Raw genomic sequence first — 27,310 nt, forward strand, 5'->3', positions numbered from 1 at the left:
TTATTAAGCAAATGTTCTATAAAACTCTTGTCAAAATTGTGGAAATTGTTCTTGTGTTCAGTGAGATTTTGATTAAAATCTTACTTCTGAAAGGGGGTGTACTCATTTATGCTGAACACTATGTATAATACACACACACACACGTGAAAATAGACTGTTCGAGGCTTCTGGGGTGTTTTCAGGTGTCACTAAGTTTTTTATTTTTAGATGATCTGGTGAGATTTCTTTTATCTTGAAGGTGGTTTTGCCACCTTAAGAGGGTTAAGTCGCATTAAAAACAAAATAGTATGTTAACGCTTGTGATTAATCTGGAAACCTTAACACAATGTCGACAGCACTATAAAACAAATGATTTGGAATCTATTCAATTTCATTTGGTGGCAAATAAACCAGAAATAAAAGCTGCCCATCTCATACAAAGATAAACATCAACAATGTGAAAAAGATGTACAACATCAAAATTCCAGTAATTCACACAGGTGTTCATACAAGTGCTTTAATACTGACACTTCATTCACAAGCAGTATGTCATATCAAGGCCCAGTTGATGCAGTCTGTGCATCTTTTCATTATCTCCAAGAAAGCAGTTATACATGATTCAAGTTTTTTTTTTTTTTGGTGCCACCTGCCTGCTTTGATACCCACACCGGTAGCTATATAATAAAATGGTCTGAAGATACAGGGGAGTTCCAAGCACACACAAATTCATAACAGTTATACAAAAATATAAATCACATATTCTAAGTCATATACACATACAATGGCACAGTGATATATATTATATATACACACACACACACACACACACACACACACACACACACACACACACACACACACACACACACACACACACACACACACACACACACACACACACTGCTATATGCAAAAATCACAAAATGACTTGCTCACACAAACACCACAGCACACTCAGCAACAGGAGCGGTAAACCTGAATGTTCATGCCCGCATACTTTGAAGCTCAGCCATGCGTGCAAATCCCATACATACATGCACCATCACACATGATTAGCAGCTTTCCAGACACTGGCAATGGGCGCTATGGCAGTGTGCCACACCGGCTGCCCGCGGGCATATCTGCTCCTGGACTGGCACCCCTGAAGAAGGGATGACACCAGGGACTCACAGGGGTGCACTTTGCCAAGTGCCATGCCACAAATAGGAGGCTTTGGGGTTCCCCGAACCAATACATACAGACCACCTCCATGACTGTGGGTAATTTGTAGAAACCAAGTCAAAAAATTGATTTGACTGATCAGAAGAACAACGTTATTTAACAGCTTACAGCGTAATCATAAGCACATATATATTTCACATTCATTGTTCTGAAATGGTCCAATCCTGATTACAAAGAGCAGGAACCTATATCAGAAAAACAAAGTGCATGGAACAAGGAACAAAATGTTGCCTTGGTCTTAATCACCGCTCGGGAAAGAAATCATAGGAAAAAAAAAAAAAAAGGTAATAACTCACAATCACACATTTGTGAAACATCATAAAGGACCAGAAACATTTAAGGAATGTTCAGACTCACTGTATGAGTACTTGTATAACTGCAGACTGATTTAGTTCATTTGATATCTACATATGGTGCATATGGACAGCTGTTTAGGTCCCAGTATGTTTACCAGACATGCCGCTTCACTTGGGCTTCCACTACACAGGTTGCACGGGTCAGACAGTGTCAGGCTGTGTCAGGAATCAGGTGAAAACAGTTGCCATTTGATCTTCCAAGACAGTACGATTGCATTCGCATGTGCCCTTACAGGTGTACACCTCACTGCTCACTAGTTCATGTCTTCGTAGATGCCGGCTGTTGGGGTCACGGGATGTTTGTTTTTCTTCCGGTGGTTAGAGGGGCCCAGATCTCCATGCAAGGCTCCAAACCCTCCCCCCAAGGCTCGGCCTTGTCCAGCACTGCTCAGGCTCAAAGACGGCTTCTTTTTCTTAGGCTTCGTGGAGACCGAGTTGTTGGTACCTGAAGTACAGAGGGGGGGGGGGGGTACAGTTATAAAACTTAAAAATGAAAACCACAAACCTTCATGTTCTGGACTCTAAACTGCAGGTATAATGTATTTTTCTCCAGTGACATCCTGTACCTGCCGAGCAGCTAAAATCAACACCTGACGACAGATAAAGCTCCCTCTGTCAGGGCAAATTTTTATCTTTAAAATTAAGAATAAGCAAAGTTTTTTGCATTTAGCTCCTCCACAAACGCGACACACACACACCATTCATTTCACCCTTAACCCAGACCTAACCTTAAACATAAGTAAAAAAACAAAATACAAGATTTTAGATTCTTTTAGATGTTTTGATTGCAGACACATTTTCATAAACCTGAGGTTTATATTGTGGGGACCAGAAAAAATGTTCCCATAACCTAAAAAGTAAATGTGGGGGATATTTAGTGGTAAATACAAACACAGACACACACACCTGCTTAACCCAATGCACTCAGAGTTTCACCATCCATGGGAGTAGTGATTCTTCAGACACCTGCCACATGCCCATGATAATCTGCTCTGAAACCTTCCACTGGGAACCATCCCGATTAGCCTCTGTTTTACGGATTATTACTCCCTATTACTAGTGGCCAGCTTTGTGTAGGGAGAGGAGAACAGCACTGAGACAGAATCAATAACAGTAAGCCGACTGTCGACAATAAGCCAGTAGCATCACAGAATCTAGGAGCATTAATTTTAACCTATGCTTCAATTCTGCATTTAGTCCGACGGCAAGGAATCCATCTTACCAAAGAACTCACTGGCTTTAGAGGAGGTTGAGTCAGAGGGGGAGACGTCTGACGACCCGCCCCAGTGCAACCGGCCAATCGGCACCTGCTGTCCGTTGGTAGCTTCGTAGCTGTCGCTCTCCACTACCGCGTCTCCATCTGGCAGCGCCGGCCTGGCAAGATCAACGAGGAATATTGCCAGTACAGCAGAGAAAGAGGCCAAGGGCTTATGGGAAATGTGTCAGTGAGGCTCAGCACATAGCGGAGGGAGAAACAGGCTGTGATGTTAGCCGGGAAAATACAAAGCAAGGTGACAGACGCGTCTGTGTACTCTTGCAGATGAACGTTATGGTGACAGTGTGACAGTCACGCTCACACTGGACACTCCAGCACAATTTTGCCTCCCCAGGGAGAAATACTCAGCAAGACTACAGGTGGCACATAACATGAAAAGATCAATGAACGAGCAGCTAATATTCCACATGGCATGTTGGAGATAACTTTAACTCGAAGTTCACATGTGAGGGGAAATGGGGGTCAGTGAAGCATTTGGCTGTCAATTCCATACCACTGAAGGGGGACATCCAAGATTTGACTGGACAGCTGACTACATATTTTGGACTGACCCTAGGTGTGTGTTTGGGGGGGGGGGGGGGGGGGGCACTCACGCAGCTGGCCCCAAGAGGGAGAGCCGGACAGCCCTCCTCTGTTCATCTGTGTGCTGGGGGCACTTCAGAGACCTGGTGCAACAGAGATTAATGTGAAATATCCCCAAGACCCCACAAAACCACTTCACCTGCAACAACAGACCTTTCTCCAATGCTGCTTTTCAGTCCAAATACAGTTCACATGCATGCATGACGGATAAAAGCAGCAACTTATCACATTCATGGAAATACCACACAAACTAAGCTATGGTCAAACGTTAACTGAAAACTCTCAAGCTGTGAGATATTAGCTACCGAGTAACTTTACTGTCCTTTTCACAATGAAATTTGCAGGTACATGTCAAGCTCGCCTGCTAGGCAGATTCTTCATGGGAAAGGGTGTAAATGCTTGTTCCGTACCGTGTGCACATCCGCTTGGTGTGCTCCGATACCACCCCACATTGCTAGAGAGAGAACAGAAAATCACCAACAACCAAAGGCCAGAAAACAAGCATCTTAACCCATTATAAAAGGGTAAGTGCTTTGAAGTGGATGGATTTTTGGACAAGGGACTGCACATTTTATGAAGTAACATAATTAAGCATAAATTATTTCACTCCAATGCCTATAAAAAAAAAAGGTCACCCAACTGAGAAAGGTGGGTGTGAGTATCCAAATTACTCACAAAAATTCTCAGCTCAAGGAAATTGTTAATGATTAATATTTCCACAACAGAAAAGAGAAAGGAAATATCTTACCGTCATTAACAGTGATCTCAGCTCATCTGGTCCCAAAGTTTCATAATTTATTCCAGAGTTACAATGGTACTGTGAGGGGGGGGACTTACAGGTTAGCGGTTTACAGACTTTTACTGGATTACTGTGATCTAGGGCTGGACGGTAAACTAAATTGTGTATGGCAATAAGTCAATTTTGTATAAACAAAAAAAAAAGAATCTAACTGTCAATAAGGAACATTGTTGATAGCACACATCAGCCTATCACAGGAAAGAATGAAATCCCAACCAGTCATATGGTATTCTTAAAAAAACAGAAAACCTACACCCAACAAATGCATACCATGGTTCATTGAATGAATGCAGCAGCCACGTGCTACTGTTTTGGTAATATTATAGAAAAGATTAGTGCTCCCTCAGAAGAAAGGAGGAAAGTGAGCTTGGCAGCTACAATATCTTTTTTCAAAGCAGAAATTGTGGATGAACAAGGTAAAGACACCGGTGGGGTGGAAGTACGTTTTGCAGCTTAAAAGTCCAACACACATCAGACTGGCGCTGTAAGGCAAACTTTCTCTGTTTCCACTAGGGTTGCAAAGGGCTGGAAAATTTCTGGAAATTTTCCTGAAACTTTCCGTTCCATGGGAAGTTAAGCTGGGGAATTTTGGAAATATTCCACATTAGAAACTTTCCATGGGAATTAACGGGAAAGTATGGGAATTAACAAGAATATTCCTAGAATTTTGCAACCCTAGTTTCCACTTTCAAATCAGAAGAAATATGGGATGCCTATTACTATTAATATAATTCAAGATGATGTTGAAACAAATTCAATTAAAATGAGAGCAGACAGAGTAGGGAAACTGTACCCTGTACTGATCAGCACTGAAATGGCTACCAAGTTCTCCTGAAAAGAGAAGAAAATAGAAAGTTAGGCTTTCGGTGACTGACACTCTGTATCCTAGCACAGCTATTTACACAGGGAGACCGCTTTTAAAAACTCAAACCTCCCCTGCCTCATCTAACATGACAAACATGCAGCGCTACTCAATGGTTTAGTTTACATTTACATTTACAGCATTTGGCAGACGCCCTTAGCCAGAGTGACTTACATAAGTGCTTAGTTTGACCTTGGTGCAGATTAAAAGAAGGCATGAACTGAATCAGGCTGATAAATTATAACGAACAATAAACTCAAACTTCAATAGCTGGTAAGATGAGGAGAAAAGTATTTCTGTAGTAATGCACAACTACGGAAGATGAACTAGGAGATGGAGCAGAAAGACCCACCTCCATCTGACACACTGACCAGGTACCAGGCCAAGCTTAGCAGCACTAAATTCACGTAACCACAGAAAACTCCTCACAGTATAAGACCAAGTGTCTAGATCAGGGGTGGCCAATCTTATCCGCAAAGGGCCGGTGTGTATGCGGGTTTTCGCTGCAACTCCCTAATTAGATTACTAATTAGAGGAGTGATTGCCTGAAGAGTCCTCACACCTGAGTTTGAACAGCTGACCTACAGGTTATCCCAAAAACCTGCATACACACCGGCCCTTTGCGGATAAGACTGGCCACCCCTGGTCTAGATGTATCAAGTGGCTTTAATTTCCTTCAGGGAGAGTCAAGCCTGGCTTTTCTTTATAGTGGAATCTGGGAGGTGGGGAGGTTGGTGGAAAAGAAGATCAGCATATAAAAGGAAAAATGTGCCGATCTCCCGGCAAGCGTGCTGTATAACTCGAGTTCCTAAGTAATTATTCTCAGTTACACACAGTGACCAGTAAGCAAGAAAACACTCCTGCACGGCATCTGCTCCAACATGTGATTCTGTATCTGCTTTTGTGCTCTTCAGCGATAATAAAGTACAGATCTCTATAAATTTAATGTGTGCACTAACCTACCCCCCATGTGTATGGAATAAAACATGAAATATACATTTTAACAACACTAATAAACTAAGAAAATGTCCTTTATTATTATTATTTATTTATTTTTTTTTAAAGGATATGATTATTTAAAAAAGAGCTAATGTGAGATGAGCAACTCCAATGAAATCTTTAAAATTCTCCTTCCTGTGTCAGCAAAGCTGTATTGGACCATGTATGTAAGCCTACACATAATGCAGAAGATGAAACAAACAGCAATATTTGTGACTGATATTGAATCTCCCATAAACTCCAGTTTGACTGGAAACATACTTCCTAGGGCTGCCTCATGCTACACAGAGCTTCACCCCACATTGTCCCTCCCCGCCGTGCCCTGCCCCCTCTGGCCATACACATCCTCCACCCTATTCCATTTCTTACTGGCTCTTCATATTGAAAGTTCAAAACGGCACTGTCTGAATAACTGGGTTGGCAACATATTTTATTTCTCAGTTTTGGACTGAGATACAACAGCTGCCTTAAGAGTGCACTGGAGGCACACTGAAAGATACACAGTTTCATCAAAGACATTTACTTAGTCTTAACTCTACAATAATGGCTCTTTTAAACACCACTAACTCCAAATAAGAGTTTTTAGTTTAATTATAGGAACACAGAAGAAACACCATCTGCTATCAAGGATAAGGGGGATGTAAATTCAGTGACTACTGGTTACAACTTTACAATAAGAAGAATTTTTGTATGCATAGCAGCAAATTGATATGTGCTCTCCAGGTCCTGCCCAAAAGCCTGCCTGTGATGTGTGAGAATTAAGCAGAGAACCCTGTTCAAACTGAAGATAACGTCAAAAATGCTTATTTACAGCACAGCGAGAGAACAGGATTTGCACATTAACATGCTATTAGATATCAGACAGACTGACAACGAGATGGATTTGGCCTGTTCTGATTACCCAGCCATTTCTGACCCCTGGGCATCAGCAGCAGCCTGGGTTACAGACTGGGGTCAAAGAAGAGACAACCTGCACACCATTGACCAGCTCAAACCAACATTTTCTGCTTTAAACAGCCTGCCATTCTGGATAGGGTGCTCAATAGTAAGCACTCAATAGACAGACATGCCAAAATTCCTAATAGTGGAATATCAGCACAGGGCCCATTTCATATTCAAGCTAAATTGGATTCATTTTATAGCAACGAATTCTGTACTTTACTTGGCTGTTCTGGAATTATCAAGACCCAAAAGATTCCTGCCAACATCACTTGAAGAAAATGTAAAAACTTAACAGCCTTACCAATTCTCTGTATAGGACATGCACCGTATATTAGGCTACTCTGGTTAGTCACTTGGAGTCCCTCAAAAACAGCCTTTATTAACAACTGGGGTGACTTTTTTGGAAAGGCCTGATTATTTTAAGGACAGTCTGCATTCTAGCTGGAGGGGATCATTCGAGTTACTGAAGAACGTTGCAGACTAGTTAAGAGCACCACCCAGGCCTCAACAATGCCATCTTAAAGGCTAAATGTCCTTAAGCTTGTTTTTGCAATAACTTAGGATATTTATAATGGGGCATCCATTTAAGTAGCACAGTCATTCACATTAGTATAATAGAGTACCAAGAAAAAAGGGCAACCACATTAAGATCTACATTATATGTCAGATACACTACTAAGCTCCCATGGAAATAACTCACATTACGTTATATGATTAAGACCAACATGCCGCACCTAAAGCTGAAATCTCACCTGTCGATTTAAGATAATGTATATAATGAAAGCCCAAAGCTCAAGGTGTTCTAGGAGACAGAAGAATCTAACACCAAATAAATATTCCTCATCTGACACACAGATGTTCCAGATCAAATCGGATTTGCCCACATTTCTTATCTTTTAAGGTCCAAACCGTGAGGACCACACTCATTCTTGAATGTGTTTGGTGTGGTCCTCTTTAAAACAGATTTGTTCAGGACAAAAAAGGCAAAATTAGGTGATTTTCACAAACATATGGGAAGAAGTACTGTTAACAGTCATGGTGCATACCGTTTGAACAAGTTGAAGTTTATGGGCGATTCAATATCAAATCACAAATATTGCTGTTTTTGTTTCTTCTTTTGGCAAACTTGGTAAATGTTTTCTGTCTGAATTTAGAAAGTGCACCAAATCACAGAAGGCAGGCCTTACTTATGAATATTGGTGGTAAAATCTTAAGACAAAACGTTTTAGGTTTGTGGAGTATTCTGGCAAAATAGGGATACCTCACTCGCAGTATTTAAACAGTTAATACAGTTAGAGTAAATGTCAGCAGCCACAGATCATCGCACACCCCAAACAGTACCCCTCTGCATGTCTGCCAAAAACAGATAAAAATGCTGGTGTTATTTCAGTTGCTCCATTTACAGAATTCCTATAAATAACTACAAGCCTATATTTCTGTTTAAAACACAGAATGATTAATAATACTGAAGAATGCCATTTTTAGCTAATTGTGTAATCTCGGCTCATTACAAATTTCCCCTGCAGTTCAGCTGTAATTAGCTTTAAGTGATTAGAGAATCTCAAACCCTACCCTCCCCCTGGCCCCAGCGCAACAATCCAGCATCTACTCATAGTATAATGTGGTAACATCCCACAATCTTTGCACATATACATTAAACACATACGCAAATAATAATAATAATTAAAAAAAGATACTGGATTAATAACACCAAATCAGGATCCTTTTTAAGGACGCTATACTCTGAAGGACAAGAAAATAATATAAATTTCATTTGAGGCTGTGGACACATTACATTAGTACTACTCACCATTTTTATGCTTCAATGATTTTGATCTTCGAGGCGAATTTGAGTTCTGGGGGTGGAGAAATATATTATTATTATTATTATTATTATTATTATTATTATTATTATTATTATTATTATTATTATTAACTCCATTACATAAAAGCACCCAGAAATAAGGTATTAATGTACCGAAAGCAACCAAACTGTGCATCTTACACAGACAGGAAGGAAAAGGAACAAAGGAAAACTGTTACAAAAATTACTTCACATAACAGTTCATTTTGAATAATGTAAAATACCTTGTCTGATTTTCGCTTCTTGGCTATAAAAGAAAAGTCAAGTTTAATAACATTCTGCTGTGAGAGGGCAAACTGGTGATAATTTTTACTTGCCAAGAAAAAGATTCTGCAAAGAGAAAAAAAAATGACCAGCTACAAGTTGAAAGAATCTATAGTGGCGATTCCAGTCTCTAATGATCATCTACCACAGACTCAAAACAGACATTAAATTACCTGTCATAAGCTTGGAGATGTGGTGTGACTAAAGAATTAAAAGCCAGTGAGAGCAGATACTGGATACCAGCACACTTACTTTTTTTCTCGGACCCATACGACCAGTCATTATCATTGAGGTCATCGTTGTCCTCTTGGTCACTTTCTGATCTGTTCACATTGTTGCTACTGGCTATTCTGTTCAAATAAGGAGGCAGAGGAGAAAAAACAAAACATACTTCAAACGTATCTCAATTATTTACTCAGTGTGTTTACTAGAGAACACGGGACGACTCCGTAACCAATTCTGATTTAAAATATTGCACAATATATACACAATAGAGTTACCCAGGATACAGATGCAGTTGATAAAAGCTATTAAGTTTCCCACCTATTAAGCATGAGTGGGATAACACCAAAACATAGTGGCACAGTGCACATATGCACATTAATCTGAGGGAAGTCAAACTGCTACCTGCTAACGCTAGCAACAGCGGAAAGAGGCAGCAATGTCTCTGCAGTGCCCCGGCTGACCTGCGGCTGGCGATGCGGCTGCTGTTGCGGCCCATGCCCAGGCACTTCTCCAGGTGCGGGGCAAAGCGGGAAGCGGCGATGCCGCGCTCACAGTTTGGACACACACACTCCTTGTTCTTCCACTGGTTATAAACTTGGCCAAAGATGTCGACTCCAGGCCGGTCCACGATTTCTGTGAGGAAAAGCAATGGACTCAAGAATCACTGTTGTGCCAGCAACAGGGCAAAAATGCCATGGATAATGAGCAAAAACTATTTGTAATGCATGCATATATATATATATATATATATATATATATATATATATATATATATATATATATATATATATACACACACACACACACACACACACACAGGTAGATATACACGTAGATTGACAGATAGGGATACATAACATAGACAGACAGTATTGTTTACATTTTTATATCTATTTTTATGGAATTTAGGAAAAGAAATGGACAGGAGTTAAGATTTAAAAAAAAAAATGTATGTGCTGGGGAAGCAAAAAATTACCAAAGTCTTTCATGCTCTCCACATCAGTTTCATCCAGGAGGAAATATCCCTGTTTGACAGCACGGTGGACCTCAAAACACAGGCCCAGGCAGGCATCCTCTACCAAATCCATCAGGATGTCATGAGCTACGGACTGAAAGAAGCTGCTCTTATTACACATCAGCTGATTCTGATTGCACAACTTTGGCAAACCCTACAATCCACATGTAGGCGCAGCAAATGCTGTTTTTCATGTTGTCTTTGTTGCAGCAGTTCTTGAATTACAAACTAACAGGAACTCTCCTTCCAACTCCAGTGGAGTATACCGACTTAGACATGTTAAAAAGAAATAGCCATCGGTGATGGTTGCTGGAGGCCAGGCAAAGTATTTTGTGGTTTTTCAGAACAGATGCAGCAGTGCAGTGTGTCTGTTTGCTAACGCACCTCCAGCTTAGTGTTGTCCAGGTCTGACTGGGTCATTTCCTCCATTGTCATTTGCAAAAGCTTGGGTATAAGACACCTCCCTACATTTTGTGGCACAGCAGCTGTGAAGCACTGGACAGGAAAGAAAAAGTAACAATAGGAGCTTTAGAACACCCTGGAAATCCTTATTTTAAAACAATTATTTTTAAATCACACCAAGACCATCTATATCCACTTGTTTAAAGAGATAACTTGTAAGGGGGTGTACTTACATTAGTGTACAACCCCGTGTCAAGCTGTTGTTTCTGAGCAGCAGCAACAAATTAGAATATTTACAGGTTACTGCTCTCGATACCGTCCTGTAGATTGAAAACATGCATTAAGGAATCCACTTGTTATAAGTAATTATTGACACGTTGCTCATTATTTGGGTGTCTTTAACGTTCAACAAAGAATCTCAACCAAATAAGTCACGCTAATGTAATAACAAACAATACGATATTACACAAATACAATTATTACACAAGGGTGTGGGGGAAATTACTTTCGTACAGTTCGTGTGCCTCACAAAAAACTGCAACCAACCTATGACGGAAAAACTGTCTATATATCCAGGATTCCTTGTACTACCGATTGACAAAACGCCGACATCGGCTTTTCTGGCCATTAATATATGGAGCATATACAGGAACTGCTCGTCCCTTTTGCCGTTTCTTGTAAAATAACAGATCAAACAAGCGAGTGTAGGGAATCGAAACTCCGAAGAGGGAATTCGCTATCGCCGAGGTGTTACTTAAAGAAATGATTTCGGTGATCTCAGACTTATTTGTTTGAGTGGCGTTTTATTACAAGCGGAGCACCAGACTCACCCAAAGCAGACGGGGCCGGCCGGACCGTCACAGAGCAGACCTGCTGCTCCGTCTAGCGGTGCCCGCGGCCGCGGCTGTCTGCGAGCCCCTGGCCAAACATCACACATGGCAAGGAGCTAAGCCCCCCACCATCATCATCATCATCATCATCATCATCATCATCATCATCACGTCTCTCAGTTATCCTGTCAAATGCTCAACAGGAAACACGCTTTAAGCATCAGCTGCCATTTTTTTTTTTGGTCCTGCATTTAAAGGCAAAACTAATCAATCGCCAACGCCGGAGCATGTTCGCGGTCGCGAGTGAGCCGCAAATGCTTGAAAATGATTGATTACAACGAGGTTTTGCAGAAGTAACCACTTTACATAACATCTGTACAACAACGGAAAAGAACATTTAAAGGCAACCATTTTTAACGTCGACTTATTGTTTCAAGCCGACATTATTTGATTGACGTTTCATCTAACCAATTGGAATGCAAACAGGTGAACCAGCTTCCAATTAAATACCTTTATTAGGGGACACCTTCGTTTAGTTGTGTGACGCCACTGCGGTTGTTTCTTGTCCTTTTTTGGCGCTTGATATTTGCAACTGTACTACGTTTTAACACTATAATTTAATTATATAGAAAATAATGTTTCAATCCATCTTAAAACCGCTTTATCTTCAGAAGAGCAGTAGGGGGCTTGTAACTTATCCCAGGCAGCGCAGGTCACAAGGCTGGGGTATGCCCAGGACAGGATGTCCTCACAGGGCACATACATGCACACGTTATTAGCCTGACTGCAGGAGGACATAAAACACTCCAGGCACGGAGCATTGGTGCATCCGAACGTACAGCCTTGGAAGTGTGAGACGACAGTGGCATCCACTGAATCTATTAATTTTTATGTGATATGTTATACAGCGAATATTAATAATCTCAGCAATAATTAATGCTACGGTATTTTGATGAGCTAAGGTAAAGAATACTCTTAATGAAAATGATGCGTCCTGTTACCAATATTTTAGCAATGACAGAGAAGCCAGATTAGCATTTTTTATAGTTCACAGGAGGCTTCATTATGTAGATTAGGCTAATTTTTTACAGAAAATACGTATCATAGGCCAGTTAAATTAAACATAATTAACACAGAACATTATAACACTACACAATTTGAAAAGAAACCCATTGTACACACAAACCACCATTCAGTAGCAGGGGCGTCAGAAGCATTTTGAATGTGGGGGGGGCACACTGGCATAAAACTAATATTATTATATAATTATGAAATGGGAGGGGGACATGTCCCCCTCAGATTTAATGGCAGCAACACCCATGTTCAGTAGTCATAATTTAAGCAGAGAACAAAACCATTTCACACGCCCAGTGTTGTATGCAACAGTTGACCCAAAACTCATGTTTAGTTCACTTATTGAAAAGTTTCAATACTGTATCTCTCAAACATTAGATTGAATTTTAAATACAATATGAAATTAAGGGGAACTGGATGAATTATGTGTAATTTTACTCATGTTTTCCTTTATTGTAATTAATGGGACTATGCCTTCTTGTACAAACAAAACAAATGGTTTATTCTAAGTGCAGTGCACATTGTTGGAGCAGAAATTAAGTCACATAATTCAAATTAATTTATAAAGTCATCGACCCTGGGGCATGCTGAAAGTGAAGAATGACAGAGGCTGGAGGCTTTGGTAAAAACAAGTTTACTTGCCCAAATAGTAAATGGCAGGAAATACAGAACACTTTTAGCTATAGAAAACATCAGAAATGTTTCATATTTATTCAGCCATACAAATCTGCAAAGCTTTTTTTACCTTTTAAAATCATTTCTACAAAAAATTGTGAGAAGGGAATATAAACAAAACAGAAAGAGAGCACAAAATAAAAACATTCATTCCCTCCCAGGGCTGGTGATGTGCCAAACTGTACAGAATTTCGCCCCTGCCAAAGAGTCCCCACTGACCTGGCTATTAATGCCAGTGTGAATCTACAGCTAAACAAAGGTACAAATAAAACAATGTCCACTTGTTACAAAAAGCATTATATACAAATACCATACAACAATAAATCAAACACAAAAAACAGAGCAGCTCATCCCCCCAGCCCCCTTTACCAAATTACTGCGTCGCAAACCCCCCCTTCGGAAATTATAAATACCACAAAACCTGCAACTGCTACAAAATCCCCTTTGTCATGACTTTTGTTCTTCAGAGCTTCAAATGGAACAACCCTCATTTGATTTTCGTTTTCTCCTCTTTTTAACTAAACAAAAATATAAGTCTTTGTCCCAAGTAAGAAAGCACAGATTAAAAAGTGAAAGGGACCTTGCTTTAAACATAGCTGCCCAGGGTTACAAAGAAAATCCTGGTATCCCTGACTTACTGCTGAGGAGACGGGCTACTCTTCTGCTGCAGCACTTCCACCAACAGACACAAACGGCCAGAACTACTGTGAAGAGGCTGTCCACTGCTGCTAATGCTTTTACAGTGTAATGGATGCAGGAGGGTCTCGGTGGTGAGGGATGGTGAAGTCTGGATTCAGGCCACTGAATATCTAGGTTACAGCCGTCCCATGTGCAGTGCCGGTCCCGATCCTTGTGGCTCCCTAGGCGAGCATCACCGCCGTCGCCCCGTGTCCGAGCCCAGTCAGCACCCCCTCAGAAGCCAGTGCCCTAGGCAGCTGCCTGTAGGATTAACTGGCCCTGCACAAGTGCGTGAGTTTTCTAAAGAACAGACTAACTTTTAAATTCCTCATTACACATGGCTCAGGTACAAGATTTATAATAAAAAAAAAAATCTGGGAAATGGAAAGGATATATATTTTAAGTGCATTCCTTTTCAGGACAAATTTTGGGATCTAAAAACAAATCAAACCAAGTGTTAAAACAATAAATATCTTGGGTATACATACATTAAGAAACAGCTGTAAAATAGTGGTTAAGAATTGAAACAACTCCAGTTGTACCAGAACCATCTACATGCGCAAATAACTAGAATTTGAAAGCTGAAAATGCACGCCAAATTTACCATTTGGTTTACATTTACAAGTTTACAAGTTTTTTCATGTCATCATATTCCTCAGCTGACTGAATGAATAATAAGTCGTCAAGAATTTGAAGCAGTGTCTGTGGAGACCACTGAAGTAAATCGAAAACTGTCAAACCTACCATTAAACTGTAAAGCTTTAATGTAAACGCTAACATCAAATAACGCACCACTCAAGTAATTTTACAAGGTCAGACACCTTCCTGTAGAATCCTTATTTTACATGTCAGTTCACTTTCCCTCATCCTGTAAAAACGGACATCACAGAGATATAAGCAGAGAAAGATTCCTGCTAAGTTACTCGAAACAAGACCCAGAGACAAAAAGGCACCATTTCACTGGCGTTCTGCCTACCAACACAGTGCATTCAAAATGGCTTCATTCTTCCTAAAGTAACATTGTCAAAAAGACACCGATAAAAAGATGGAAACAACAAATTCAGAGTTCAGTGACCTGGCCACCAACACCCTCCCAGAATTACACAATCCTTGACTTTAGGAGCCGAAACAGAAACAAGCATAACATATCTGAGAATTTTCTCCAAGACCGAGAAGCAGTTTGAAGCGGTACGTTCTCTTTCCATTCCCCTCAAACCGCTTTCTGTATATTACACCACACAGATCCAAAGGGGCATTTCACATAAAATATATTGGAATAGTTTCATTCTTTCATCAGAAAACAATAGAAATAATGAGCCAAATGGAGAGCCTTCCCCTTGTAGACCACTGATAAAGTCTGCACGTTGAAGAGATTCCGGTGAATGACGCCAGCTTCATCAACGCTGAAGCCAAATCGTCCGTATGGCAGGAAAAGCACGGGTGGGAGGTGGGGGTGGGGGGGGGAAGGGTTCCAGTCGTCTTTATGTGTTTTTCTAGCCAATATCTCCGCAGATCTCAGAGATTTCAAAAATAAGACGGTGATAGGCTTTCAAAAAAAGAAAAGCATGAAATGACAGACGGGGAGTGACGGACTCCTTTTGTTGGCCAGGAAGATCCAGAGGGGCGGATTCTACCCCCAGATACTTGGCTGCCTACAGTCCTTCAGGGGGTGGGGGTGGGGTCTGGGGTGGGTGGGTCTCAGTCTGAATCAGAGTCCGAGGAATCTTCCGAGCTCGAGCCGCTGCTGCTGCTCCCAGATTTATTTTCTTTATCCTCAGCCTCATCGTCATCTTCCTCCTCGTTCTGCAGCGAAAGTCACCAGAAGCATATGTTGAAAATGGCACTAAATCTGTTTGTCTTTTATTGATCTCCTGCGCAATCGGTCTGAGAGCCACTCTTAGATACGTAAAAGACCCAGGCCTATACTGAATCTGTCCAAAGCGTCACATTTAAAAATGATTCCAGGCTCATACCTCTTCTTCATCATCGTCATCCTCTTCCTCACTATCCTCCTCACTGGATGACTCATCAGATGATGCCTTATCATCGTCATCATCATCGTCGTCATCATCATCGTCGTCGTCATCATCATCTTCTGAGTCCTGAGCAGTGAAGAAAAAAAAAGGTGAGCTGGTACAAGCTGGTAAAGAAAGACTGACTCCATAATCTAGTGCAAGCAAAGGAACTTACTGATTTCCTGGAGCCTCCAGCCTTTAACTTAATATTTGTTCCTCCTGGTTTTCCTGTGCTTTTGCGCTTCTGGTAGGGGGAATATAGCAATTCTGTGGTTAGCTTTGGAAATTAATGAAAGAAAACCATCAGATACCATGAGATTTTTTGGTATTTCCCGTGGTTGTAGAGTTTACTTACATTTGAATGATATTCTATATACATGGCTCTCTCGTGTGATGACAAGGTCTATGGCACAGGAAAAAAAATGATAAATGCACTACATATAAATGACCTCGAGCTTACAATTTACTTGAAAACAGTTAAAAGCTGGAAGAAAAAACAGGAGCAAACAGTAAGTGGCAGCCATTTCGCTGGGACACCACAGCCATACCTTGAGCCAGTGTTCCAGCTGCCCCTTGTACTGTTTTTGCTTCTCCTCTGCCATCTTCTTATAGCGGTCCTTCTCTTTCTGCGGTAACCTCTGCCAGCGCCCCCCGATTTCCCCCATGCGTGCCTTCATGGGCAAGTGGTTTAGCTCCCCGCCCGACAGCAGCTCTTGAGAGAACTTCTGGTAGCCGTTCCTGAAGAAGACCACAGGACGACAGGCGGTGTGAATCTGCCGCCACTGAAGGCCACTAGGGCCGAGTGAAGCGCTTGGCCTGCTCTTCAAGTGCCCAGATTGCTTCCAATCGCATTAATAATCACCCACATGTTAGCGCTAGGATACTCACGATGGTGGCCTCTTCGGTTCACCCTCAAACTTCATTTTCTTCCCTGAGGTGACAACTGCAGCTGGAGAGCGCATCTCGCTGAGCTCCCTCTGAAGAAAATGAGCGATGAGCACAGAGGGAGGCTCATACAAGAGTCACCGTATCAAATCAACCAACATGCACTGGCAGAAAAGAATCCCACGTACCTCGTATCTTTTTTGGTCTTCTGCTGCCTTCTTAATCCATACAATCTTCTCCTTCTTCTCCATGGTGTTCCAGGTCATCTCCATGGCTTTCTGGGCCTTTGCCCGGTCACTCTGCAGGAAGATAGGTGGATCGTTCAAACAAGCAGGGCAAAGACACCACAATTTTAACCAGCGTGACACAGTTTACGGGGGAAAAAAAAAAAACCTTAAAGTCACAGTGTTGCCAACAAGCAAACTTTAGCTGCTGCAGCTTTACTGAAGGACATTAGCTGACTCTCCACTGCTCACTCCCGGTAATGGTGGCCATGCACATACTTTGAACCTAGCTAGGTAGTCCCCAATCACGCTCAGCTGCCAGATGTCCTGGGCCGTCTTGGGTGACTCAGGCAGCCGGCTACGCTCCTCCTGCTCCTTCTTCTCTGATTCGGCCTTCAGAGCTGCTTCCAGACGTTTGTACTTTTCCTGTAAGGCAGTGACACATTTCTCAAGGATGCTCATGTTCCCATTCTCACCTGGAGTTTAACCTCCAGATACACATTTCCTTCAGTCCTCCCTATCCTGATGACATAAGTCATACATTAGTTTATATTGGATCTACTACTTTCATGTGTTCCTATGTGATTAAATTATATGTATATAGATATGGCCAGAGTCATTTTTTCATGACCAATGCTACCTGTAAAGGCTTTAGTCTAGCTTGTAATAGCAGTACAAAGCTACACAAATAGTGATACTTTACACAAATGTCTGAGCTTTCATTGTACCCATGCATTTATCAAGACATGTTCAATATATGCAACTTCCAGAATGTTCCTTGTTCTTTATGGTGAACACACCATATCTCAATGTTTACAGTGTTATCCCTTATGGGAAGACACAGGTGAATAGCTCAGGTCCAAAAAGTAACATGACTTCGTTTCAACCAATCAGTTGAGTACTCTGTGCCTCTTGACTAGTTGGCCGAAACAAAATCTGTCTGGATTTTTACTTTCTGGACCTGAACTATCCACCACTGCGGGAGGATGACTTGGTGGGTTGGTGGGTGCTATGTGATGAGCTTCAGCCGTCACCTTCTTCTTGCTGGAGAGCTCGTTCCACATGCGAGCCAGCATGCGAGTCAGCTCGCTGTCCGACAGTTCGGGCCGCTCCTGATGCAGCTTTGGCCGTTTCTCCTCTGAGAAGATGAACATGGCGGAGATGGGCCGCTTAGGCTTGTTCAGGCCACCCTATGGAGGAAAGGAGGAGAGCGATTACTAATACAGCCAGGGCAACGATCAAATTATATGGAAACATCGCATGTTTTTCAACACTACTTATGAATGACTGACAGATAGTTTCAGTTATTCACAAACACGTCAACTTCAATTTTATCACTAGGCTGAAGACGTCAGTTTCTTCCCTTTGTAAAAAACTTTGAGACCAGATATTATTCCATTCTGCTACAGTTCCTATTAAAAAATCTGCATTTCAGCTTTCTCCATGCACCCAACTCTGCTGATTCCTTCAGACTCCCTGTTATTTCTGCAGCACAATGATTTTCAGCTTCTCTCTGCCTTCTATCACTATATAAACACTGACTGCACTGCATGCTATACACTGTTTATGCACCAAATGTTAACCTGGCATGTTGTAACCCAGTTCACGCGACTTTGAAATGAATTTCTATACTAGGCCAAGAATTTGTACACACACACACACACACACACACACATTTTGTACACACACTCAACAAAATTAAGCTGATTCTGATAGATAAATATTGAAAATAAGGCCATTTTAACTTCCGGGTTTGCCTGGATTATCCTATACTTCACGTGGTTATTTGAGCTATTCCACACCATGTTGATGAGTCCCTGATACATTTCTGATAAGAAAGTTTGAAGTTGCACAACTGCAGGACAGGCAGTGGGCAATACCGTCCCCCCCCCGCAACTCTTCACCTTTGTCTTGGAGGTTTTCTTAGAAGAGGGGCTGCTTCCTCCTTTCTTGTTGAACCCAAGCATCTTATCCTCACCCAGAACACGCTGCTGCTCCTCTTCAGGTATACTCTGGTGGAGTAAATAAAATGCTCCGCCTTAACCCCAGAAGAACAAGTTTGGAGCAAGTAGTTTATGGAAAAGGAGGAAAAAGGTAAACTTACACAAAGAAAGCGGTTCATTTCAATTTCATACTCTTTCTTTTTCTGGGGAAAAAAAAGCCATAAATCACAGTTAAAACACTATCACCCAAACATGGTCATTCAATCACTCTGAGGACTCTCCGAATTGCAGTTTTGGCTGGGACATGCATCTTTGCTGTACATCTATCTGTTTCGGATGCAGACCTGTTCACAGCGTTTCTGGTAACTGTCCTTCTCATTCTGTTTGAGGAGCTTCCACTGCTGACTGCAAATGACCATGCGTGCGGTGCTTGGAACATCCTTCATGGTGGACATCAACTCCGCACAGAACATGGAATACCCATTTCTGGCAGCAGAGGGGGAAAAATGGCAAGTCAATAAGTGACTTAGATGTAAGGTGGTCATACAACACAAAAACCTGGGTTGCATCACTCACGGTGGAGGTTTTGTGGGCCTGCCGTCAAACTTGTCCTTCAACTGCCTTTCGGCCTTGGTCAGTGTGGACTTATTGAGGCTCTCCTGGGACATATTCAGTTCTGGGTGCTGCTGGATGAACTCACGCATTGATTCCTGGAACACAGAGATAACAGGAAGACTCATACTCGCACATTACCTGCAGCCATGCAGTGGGAAGCTCTTGCAGGTTGGCCTGGTGCTCACCTCGTACTGTTTCTGCTGCTCCAGAGACTTGTTGATCCATTTCAGTCTCTTCTTGTCCGACAGCTGTGTCCACTGTTTCCCCAAGCTTTCTTTGATCTCCTTTGTTGTAGCCTGCAGAGGACCAAAGTTAAAATTCCTCATACATAACAATTCAGTATGAAGAGATCTGGGGAGATAAGGATCCTGCCCTAAGGTACCAAAGCAGACACCACTGTGCAGGCAAAGCTACTCCCAGAAGAGATGAGGACCCCCGGTGTCACCTACGTCTGCATGCGCCTTGAGGAAGGCTTTCTTCTCATGGTTGTACCAGAGCTGCTGTGGAGTCTTGGGCTTCTCTGGTACGTCTGAGCGCTTCATGTTCTTCATGTTCTCCATCAGGTCTGGGTGGTCCTCCCTGCACAGGCAGCTCAGTGTCACTTACTCAGTGAGCCGTATCGCTCAGACTGACAAGAGGAGCCCGTCAACCACCAGCCTTCGCAGTAACACACTATCTACAGGCACTCGGCAGGGGTGCTTAAGGATTTGAACTGAACAACATACAAAAAAAAAAACCAACTACATGTTTTCATCCACAGTTCATCCTGAACATTTACTCAAGTGACAACAAATTGTTCCACTGGTGTGCAACTGTTCAGCATGGTTTTTGATTGTTTTATATGCAATACCATCCATCAGAAAAGTAAAAATGTCTGCTTTTCCACCCCTTCCCAACATCTAACAATTTATCTTCTTTTGGATTATTTTGCATTTGCCAAAAGACACTACAATCTGGATGAATAGATGATCTTTGCAATCCCATGAAAAGCAGTCTAAGTATGTGGCACTAAATGGGTAGAACATTCACACTACTTTGATATATGCCTAAAAAACTGTAATTACCTCAAAGTAAACATCTCCCCTTGATACTGCACTTACTTTGGAGGTAGTAATTCTGTTTTTAAAAAGGTTATTTACTTCTCTCTAAGCAGGAAAATTCTTAAATTAAAACAGCATACAGCTATCATAATAATCTAAAATATTATTGCAATTGATAATATATATAATAATAATATAATAGTAGTAGATAGCAGATATATCCTTGTTGATATTTTATACTAATTGGAGAATTAACAGGATTAATGGCAGAAAAGACGGTCAGGAATGAAACAAACCTGAATTTTCCCATGTTCTGTTCAAATAACTCCTTTTCTTTCTGAAAGTCTTCCATGTACTTTGCCTGTATTAAAAGAAACAAACACAGGTTAAAAAATTATCACCAGCAGCTATTTCATAGCAAAAATGCTGCACAGCAGGTTTACACACCCTCATTCAAACCAAGAAATGTTCCAACCACCCATCTCAGGGTCTGTGTATTCCTTCTGACCTCTAGGTGGCAGCAGAGGACCAGCTCATACAATGCCACAAGAGAGACCATACACCATCTGATTTTAGCAGGCCAAAGAGCTATTTGCCCATTTAAAGAGACAGTGTACACTTTGTTATGGAGTGGACCAGGCCAACTGTTTAGCTTACATTTATTAGTATAGTATTTTGTCCATGACAGGCATGGAGGCATGGTTAAATAAGGATCTCTGGTGTGCTTACCTTCTTGCGGTCAGGGAGCTCCCTGTACTTCTTTGAAAGGATCTTGGTGAGATCCAGATTGCTCATTTCAGGGTGTAGCTTGGCATACTTTGCCCTTTTCTCCATGAAGAACCGGAAGTACGGTGTGAGAGGCTTCTTTGGGAAATCTGGATGTTTCTGTTCAAAACAAAATAGAAAATTATGCAGTTTGCTTAAGAAAACCATATCAACATTGTTAATGCAGCAGGTTAATCTAACAAGTACATTTAATAGATCTACTGCCACTCTGCAATCTTTTTTGGATTTTTGCAATTAAGGTCACGTTTGTTTTCATGAAAATGAAAATGTCTGTACCCAACACATGGCATTGTGCTTTGATTCAAAAGCATACCTTCAGATTCTTTCCCTTGTATGGGTTCTTGATATAGTCCTGGGCATCTACAATCAGCTCAGATAATGTACGAAACTTGCGTACCTGAAATCATGGAAAAGGAAAAAATGCTACAACGACCAAAAGACAAATGGTACCAAAACACTGATAATGACAGTGCAGACTTAGGTACATCCCCATGTCAATTACATCAGTCACAGGCATAACGCTGCATTCTAATTGAACTCGTAAGGTGCATATTTCTGAGTCCCTAGTCAGAAATTTCAACTGGAACGTCCCCTGAAGTCAGAATTCCAACTCAAAGTTGGAGGAACCTCTGCAACCCCAGCCCCAGAATTCAAGATGGCTGCAGCTTTCATCAGAAGGAGTGAAAGCTCTAATTATATACTGTTTATTATATTTATGCTTTATGTGCTTCATTAAATCACTCGTACACAGTACTGTATGACTGCTATCTGTGGACATGTTGCTATGGTGTTTGTATGCGCAAAATACTGCGTAATGCATTGTTACGAACTGACACTACTATCAATGGCTAACAATGAACCTAGCTAGAACTGGGGTCTGTTTCATAAAGCAGGATTTCTTGCTTAGCTGCATAGCTTGTCAGATTTAAGGTATTCTGTGCTAAACGCAAGTGAATGAAGATAAAGGTCATTAACTAGGGTACCTTAAAACCAGCTAAGAAAGATATCCTGCTTTTTGAAACAGGTCCTTGGTATTGCCAAATGGCTATCTGACTTGTTGAACTGGAACCCGGTTAACTTGGGTGTGAGGTCATTCCCAGCTCCGACCTCCGAGGTAAATGGAACGCAGCATTACGCCATAACACTGCCGTTGCTGTGACACTGGCCCACCTCACGGGACACCTCCAGCCACTTCTGCTTGCACATCTCTGCAGAATAGTGATTGAAGGCCACTTTCTCCCAATCCAGGTGAGACTCTGCAGTTTTGTATTTACTGATGTCATTCTGTGGGAGATTTCCCTTCATGCCATCCAGCAACTTCAGCAAATCATCCTTGCCCCAGCCTACATCAGATTAAAATGTAACATTAAAATAAGACACATAAACATCAGGTGAATAATACATACCATCTGGTTCTGATGACTAACACAAAGCCCCCAAAAATTTACCAAATACCATAAAATCTAGTCTTCAGTTTCCTATTGCATCACTGAGATACTCAAAATTTAAAGGAAAAAGTCTAAAATCACCTGCCTTTAAAGGGTAATATGCAAGGCAACTAATAACAGTATAAAGCTAAGGAAGCACATCAGCTGAATCACATTCATGCTGGATTTCCCAGCCCATGTTTCAAAGACACACGCTACAACTACAATTCTGATTTGCTTTTAATACATAGAAAAGGGATTATGCAGAGAAGGAAATGCAGCAGACCACAACAACCCTGTATAAATCCTTCACCTTGATCTTTAGCGGATGTTTCCATTTCTCCATTCATTCTCTACAGTCTTGGTTGTCTCTAGAGAGAGAGAAAAAAACACTGAGTTTAAAGAAAAGGCAGTATTACAGTTAAGCACAATTCAGAATGATCTCAAACTAAAATCACTGACTTTTAATCTTATGTCCAATATTTAAATCTCCTACAGAACACAAGACAGATTCTTTTCACGCTCTTTTCTAGGCTTTATTTTTGACATCTTACATGGTCACCACAAATAGGCGATAACCTAGCAAATATCTCTTTAAGTATGGTTTAGGTACCCGTACTGATTCAAAAGTATTTATTACATCATTTTTACTTCATGTACAAAAGGTCAAAAACATCAAAATCCGACATATGCCTTTCAATGATATTTACACGAGCGGCAACAGATTAACAGGAAATTTGAAAAAAGGAATGAGACAAAAAAAACGACGACGCGAGAACTCCGTTGTGGACGATGCAACAAAAAGGTGGCGAGAGACGAGGAGGAAACCGCAGGAGTTCAAGTCTGCAGCGCGTCTATTTTTCAACTAAACAAGGATACATAATCGAATCATTGTTGGATAAGATTTTTTTTCTTTTTTAAAAAATACGATCCTATAGGTCATTTCAGCCTATAAAATTCCTCGGGTTAAAATATCCAACCCAGGATGATGTTTAAATGCTCTTCATTACACCGCCCATTGGAGCGTATTGCACTACAGAAGACATGTTTATAGATTTGTGACGACTAAGGACCTCATAACACTCAGAGCACGGCGCCACACCGCAGGGGGAAAATCGCTTCGGATAAACCAGCTTCATCGGCTGCGTTGTCGCTTTTTCTTTCTTCTATTTTCCTCCCCCCATAAGCGCATTTCGTGCCATATGCTTTTTCTCCGAGGCTCTTTTCCGCGACCTCATCCGTGACGGAGTCGGGGTTTTTTTTACAGGGACTGGCGCGGGTGGAGGAGGCGAGCACGCAAAATGCATGACATGCGAGCAGCAGGCGGACCAGCTGACCACGGCGGATCTGCTTTCGGCTTCTGCTGCTGACGGGGGAAATGGTGCCGGGATCACTGGCTCGGCTGCAAAATGCCCGACTCGCCTGAGAGCGCACACCCACAGAGCTGCGGAGCCAGTTTACGCAATGCTGCTCAGCCGCCGACGTGCGCTTCGGGGGGAACCCGGCACGGATTTATCCCCCCTAATTCAGGAATTTCGACTCATTCGACTACATTTTTAAATTATACAACGTTAAATGTTACGTTTTAACATTTTTTACGGAAATCGCAAGCAATGGCGTTCTCCAGTGGTCGTTACCGACTGTGAAACAAATGGCGGCCGTAACAAAAAGCCCCATAGCGCCCGAGTCTCGCTCTAACTCTTCGCGTGGACTGGAGACTTGGCGTCGTAATTTCGCCAATAATTCATTCGTTATTTTACACGTTATCTGCCTCTAAAATGCTTTTACTGGCAGTCCACGCATTGAGCAAAACTTACGTTCAACAGGGATTTTTAAAGAATAAAATACATTTTCATATTTTATATCTAGTTTGCTTGGTGTAAGATCATTCCCACAAAGAACCGATCTGCTAAACGGAACATTACTGATGTATGAATACATCTACACAAAATAGCCTACATTTGGCATAGTTTAAGTATTTAAAATGGTTTTTAAACTGGAAATGGAAGTGTATTTTGAGCGAAATTCGTTTTCAATCAGCGTATAATATTTCGCTTTATTAAGCTGAATTGTACCCTTACTGAAAATATTTAGCTCCGTCCGCTAAATATTAAATTACAAATACGAATGATGCATATATGCCACAAAAAGCCAGTGGGCTGATAATGCAGCCGGGCTAAAACGAGATGGCGATCCGTACGTAGCGCCCGGTGCCTTGTTGACCTCTACGAATCTCAACCAGGATAAAAATTATAAACCAAAAACATAGTTGACCTGAAACACACAAGATGCCAGTGAAAGATCGCGGTTAGCTTATTAAACATACTGCGCACTGTGTATAAAACACGTACTTACCTATTTTTAAAGATGTCCTATGGAGCCCGGCGAGTGGGGCTGGAAGGCAGGGGGTTCAGTCGTGGTATGGCGGCAGAAATACGCTCTTCAAAGGCTGGCGAGTCAGAACAAAAAAGTGAAATTTACCGGCCACGGCACTATACAATAAAACCACGGATTTAAATACGTGCGCCCTTTCCGTGTTCATAAATGTCCCTCGGTTGCGGCTGCTGTTATTTTTAACGCAGTTCAAATCGAAAATGTAGCATCAGAGACGGCTGGTATGGCTGGGGCGGTAGAATGGCGACGCAGCAAGAACTAGCGCCGCCATGCTCGGCGCCTCTGGACACCCTAAGCGCTTTGCTGCACATGCAAGGCGGGGTGGAAAAAACACAAAAATCAACTCAAAATAAAATAAGCGGCATGTAAGCTGGCTACTAACCCGTCTGGGATTGCCGAATGCTGCGGGACAGCGGCTTGCGGAAACGGTGCACAATGTGAACGCCGAGGAACGTGGTTCAGGCGGTCCTGCTCCAGCCGAGACTCAAGCCCGCACGGTGAGAAATTAAACTACGATCCCAGATGGCTAACCAGAGAGGCGGCGGGTTATCCCTGCAGCCACCGCGTGGAGCTCCCTGGTGGAGGTAAAAACCCTCGTTCTGCTTTTGCACAAAGGAGATGCATGCTTGTATGATCGGTTTTAATCGCACCTGAACGAGCAGGGCGCAGAATAAACGGCGGACTTTGTGCATTAAAAGCGGCCGCTCGTCATCCACCTTCTAGCCGAGACACGGGGGCAGTCAATCGGCATGGCGACCTCGAAACGCACCCTTCCCTTCCTCTCCGCGCTACAGCTAGCAAGAAATAGCTAGCTAAAATAGTGCGCTTTTATTGTATTTTTTGCATGTGGGATTTTTGTGAAATTTAACCAACAGCAACAGGGGGCGATTTTGTGGATTTTCGACCGTTTTACCGCCAAATCTTAATAAATCGTGTTGCATTTGAAGCGGCTGGTTCCCTTACCTGTCTCAATGCGTGTGTCGAGCTCGTTGTGGAAGGGTTGGGTTGAATGTTAGCCAGCACTGCGCTGCTGGTCCAGGGCAGAGACACTCCAGTCCCCGCAGAGATGGGAACTTCCCCCGCCTCCATCTCACTTGCTCTCTCCCTCTCTGTCTCTTCCAGTCAGCGCTCGGCACTCGCAAACCAGCCATTTCTCTTACAACAGCCGAGACATCCACAACTTTGCTCTTCTCTTGCTCAGCTACGGCTGTGGTTCGAGTTGCTCGCTTGTTTTTTTCTGTATAACTTCTTTTTCCCCGCTGTTTTTGTGTAACTATAGACTTTATGCGTAGCGATTAATATCTATTTAATAAAAATTTAATCAGATTGGGGAGAATGTAAAGTTAAAATAAGTGTATTAAAGTTTTAAATCTGATGTCGTGCTGTCTGTGATCATCATGCTCCAGTGTAAGGCGCACTATTTCCGCAGGAGAAACGCACAGCAAGCAGTTTCATTGATAATCTTCTGCCTTGTGCATTTCTCCTTTGCATAGTCTATTTGGCAGCTTCATTTTTAATTTAATTTTTTCTCAACTCCACCTTGCCTGTTTGTGGGCGGGTCCCGAGGCAGCCAATCGAAAATGCAGGATCTTCGGAAATTGAATGGCATTCCTGTAAGCGCGCAGCCTCATGAAACTTCAATGGAGCGGCAACCTGTCTCCGCGTCGAAGTGCACGGGCTCCGGATCGGCCGCTGCGACACTGCGAGGGCGCTTTGGACGGACAGGTCGGAGGCACTTTGAGTATTGATTTAAAGTATTTCGAAATCACAGTAAGTTGCTGAAAAATGATGCGATATTATACCTTAGTTTTTAGTTTTCGAAATAATGACATGTGCTACGTCAGAAATGTTATAGAATATGGTTTGAATAGAGTATGAGCTGACAAAATGGACAGAAAACAGTAATTTTTTTCATTGTTATTTTAAAGAATGTTCTCC

At 42.0% G+C, this 27,310-nt stretch overlaps 2 protein-coding genes across 4 annotated transcripts; both read right to left on the bottom strand.

Moving 5' to 3' along the window:
* Positions 1-482: 482 nt before the first annotated feature.
* Positions 483-12,077, bottom strand: LOC111833203 (ataxin-7-like protein 3). Of its 3 annotated transcripts, XM_072712706.1 has the most exons (15): positions 11,617-12,077; positions 11,292-11,332; positions 11,020-11,106; positions 10,769-10,879; positions 10,346-10,478; positions 9,831-10,002; positions 9,397-9,494; positions 9,105-9,127; positions 8,827-8,872; positions 5,007-5,044; positions 4,163-4,231; positions 3,825-3,868; positions 3,426-3,497; positions 2,779-2,930; positions 483-2,001 (listed from the first exon to the last, which is right to left on the bottom strand). In XM_072712706.1, exons 4-15 carry the CDS (start codon positions 10,817-10,819, stop codon positions 1,811-1,813), a joined length of 1,089 nt encoding a protein of 362 aa, XP_072568807.1. In that variant the 5' UTR covers positions 10,820-10,879; positions 11,020-11,106; positions 11,292-11,332; positions 11,617-12,077; the 3' UTR covers positions 483-1,810. The 3 variants fall into 3 exon arrangements, with proteins under 3 accessions (XP_072568807.1, XP_072568806.1, XP_072568805.1); XM_072712705.1 differs by lacking the exon at positions 11,292-11,332; XM_072712704.1 differs by having other exon boundaries at positions 11,292-12,077.
* Positions 12,078-13,308: 1,231 nt separating this feature from the next.
* LOC111833202 (nucleolar transcription factor 1-like) lies at positions 13,309-26,882 on the bottom strand. The gene is made up of 22 exons (XM_072712707.1): positions 26,336-26,882; positions 25,334-25,427; positions 23,292-23,349; positions 22,722-22,894; positions 21,865-21,948; positions 21,495-21,650; positions 21,062-21,126; positions 20,175-20,304; positions 19,911-20,021; positions 19,687-19,820; positions 19,455-19,596; positions 19,272-19,313; positions 19,072-19,179; positions 18,202-18,357; positions 17,447-17,593; positions 17,132-17,242; positions 16,947-17,035; positions 16,607-16,796; positions 16,414-16,461; positions 16,234-16,302; positions 16,017-16,145; positions 13,309-15,846 (listed from the first exon to the last, which is right to left on the bottom strand). The coding sequence occupies exons 3-22, from the start codon at positions 23,326-23,328 to the stop codon at positions 15,742-15,744; spliced, it is 2,226 nt and encodes a 741-aa protein (XP_072568808.1). The 5' UTR covers positions 23,329-23,349; positions 25,334-25,427; positions 26,336-26,882; the 3' UTR covers positions 13,309-15,741.
* Between the last annotated feature and the right edge of the window lie 428 nt (positions 26,883-27,310).

Source organism: Paramormyrops kingsleyae, chromosome 5, assembly GCF_048594095.1.
Source record: "Paramormyrops kingsleyae isolate MSU_618 chromosome 5, PKINGS_0.4, whole genome shotgun sequence".
Taxonomy (NCBI): Eukaryota; Metazoa; Chordata; class Actinopteri; order Osteoglossiformes; family Mormyridae; genus Paramormyrops; species Paramormyrops kingsleyae.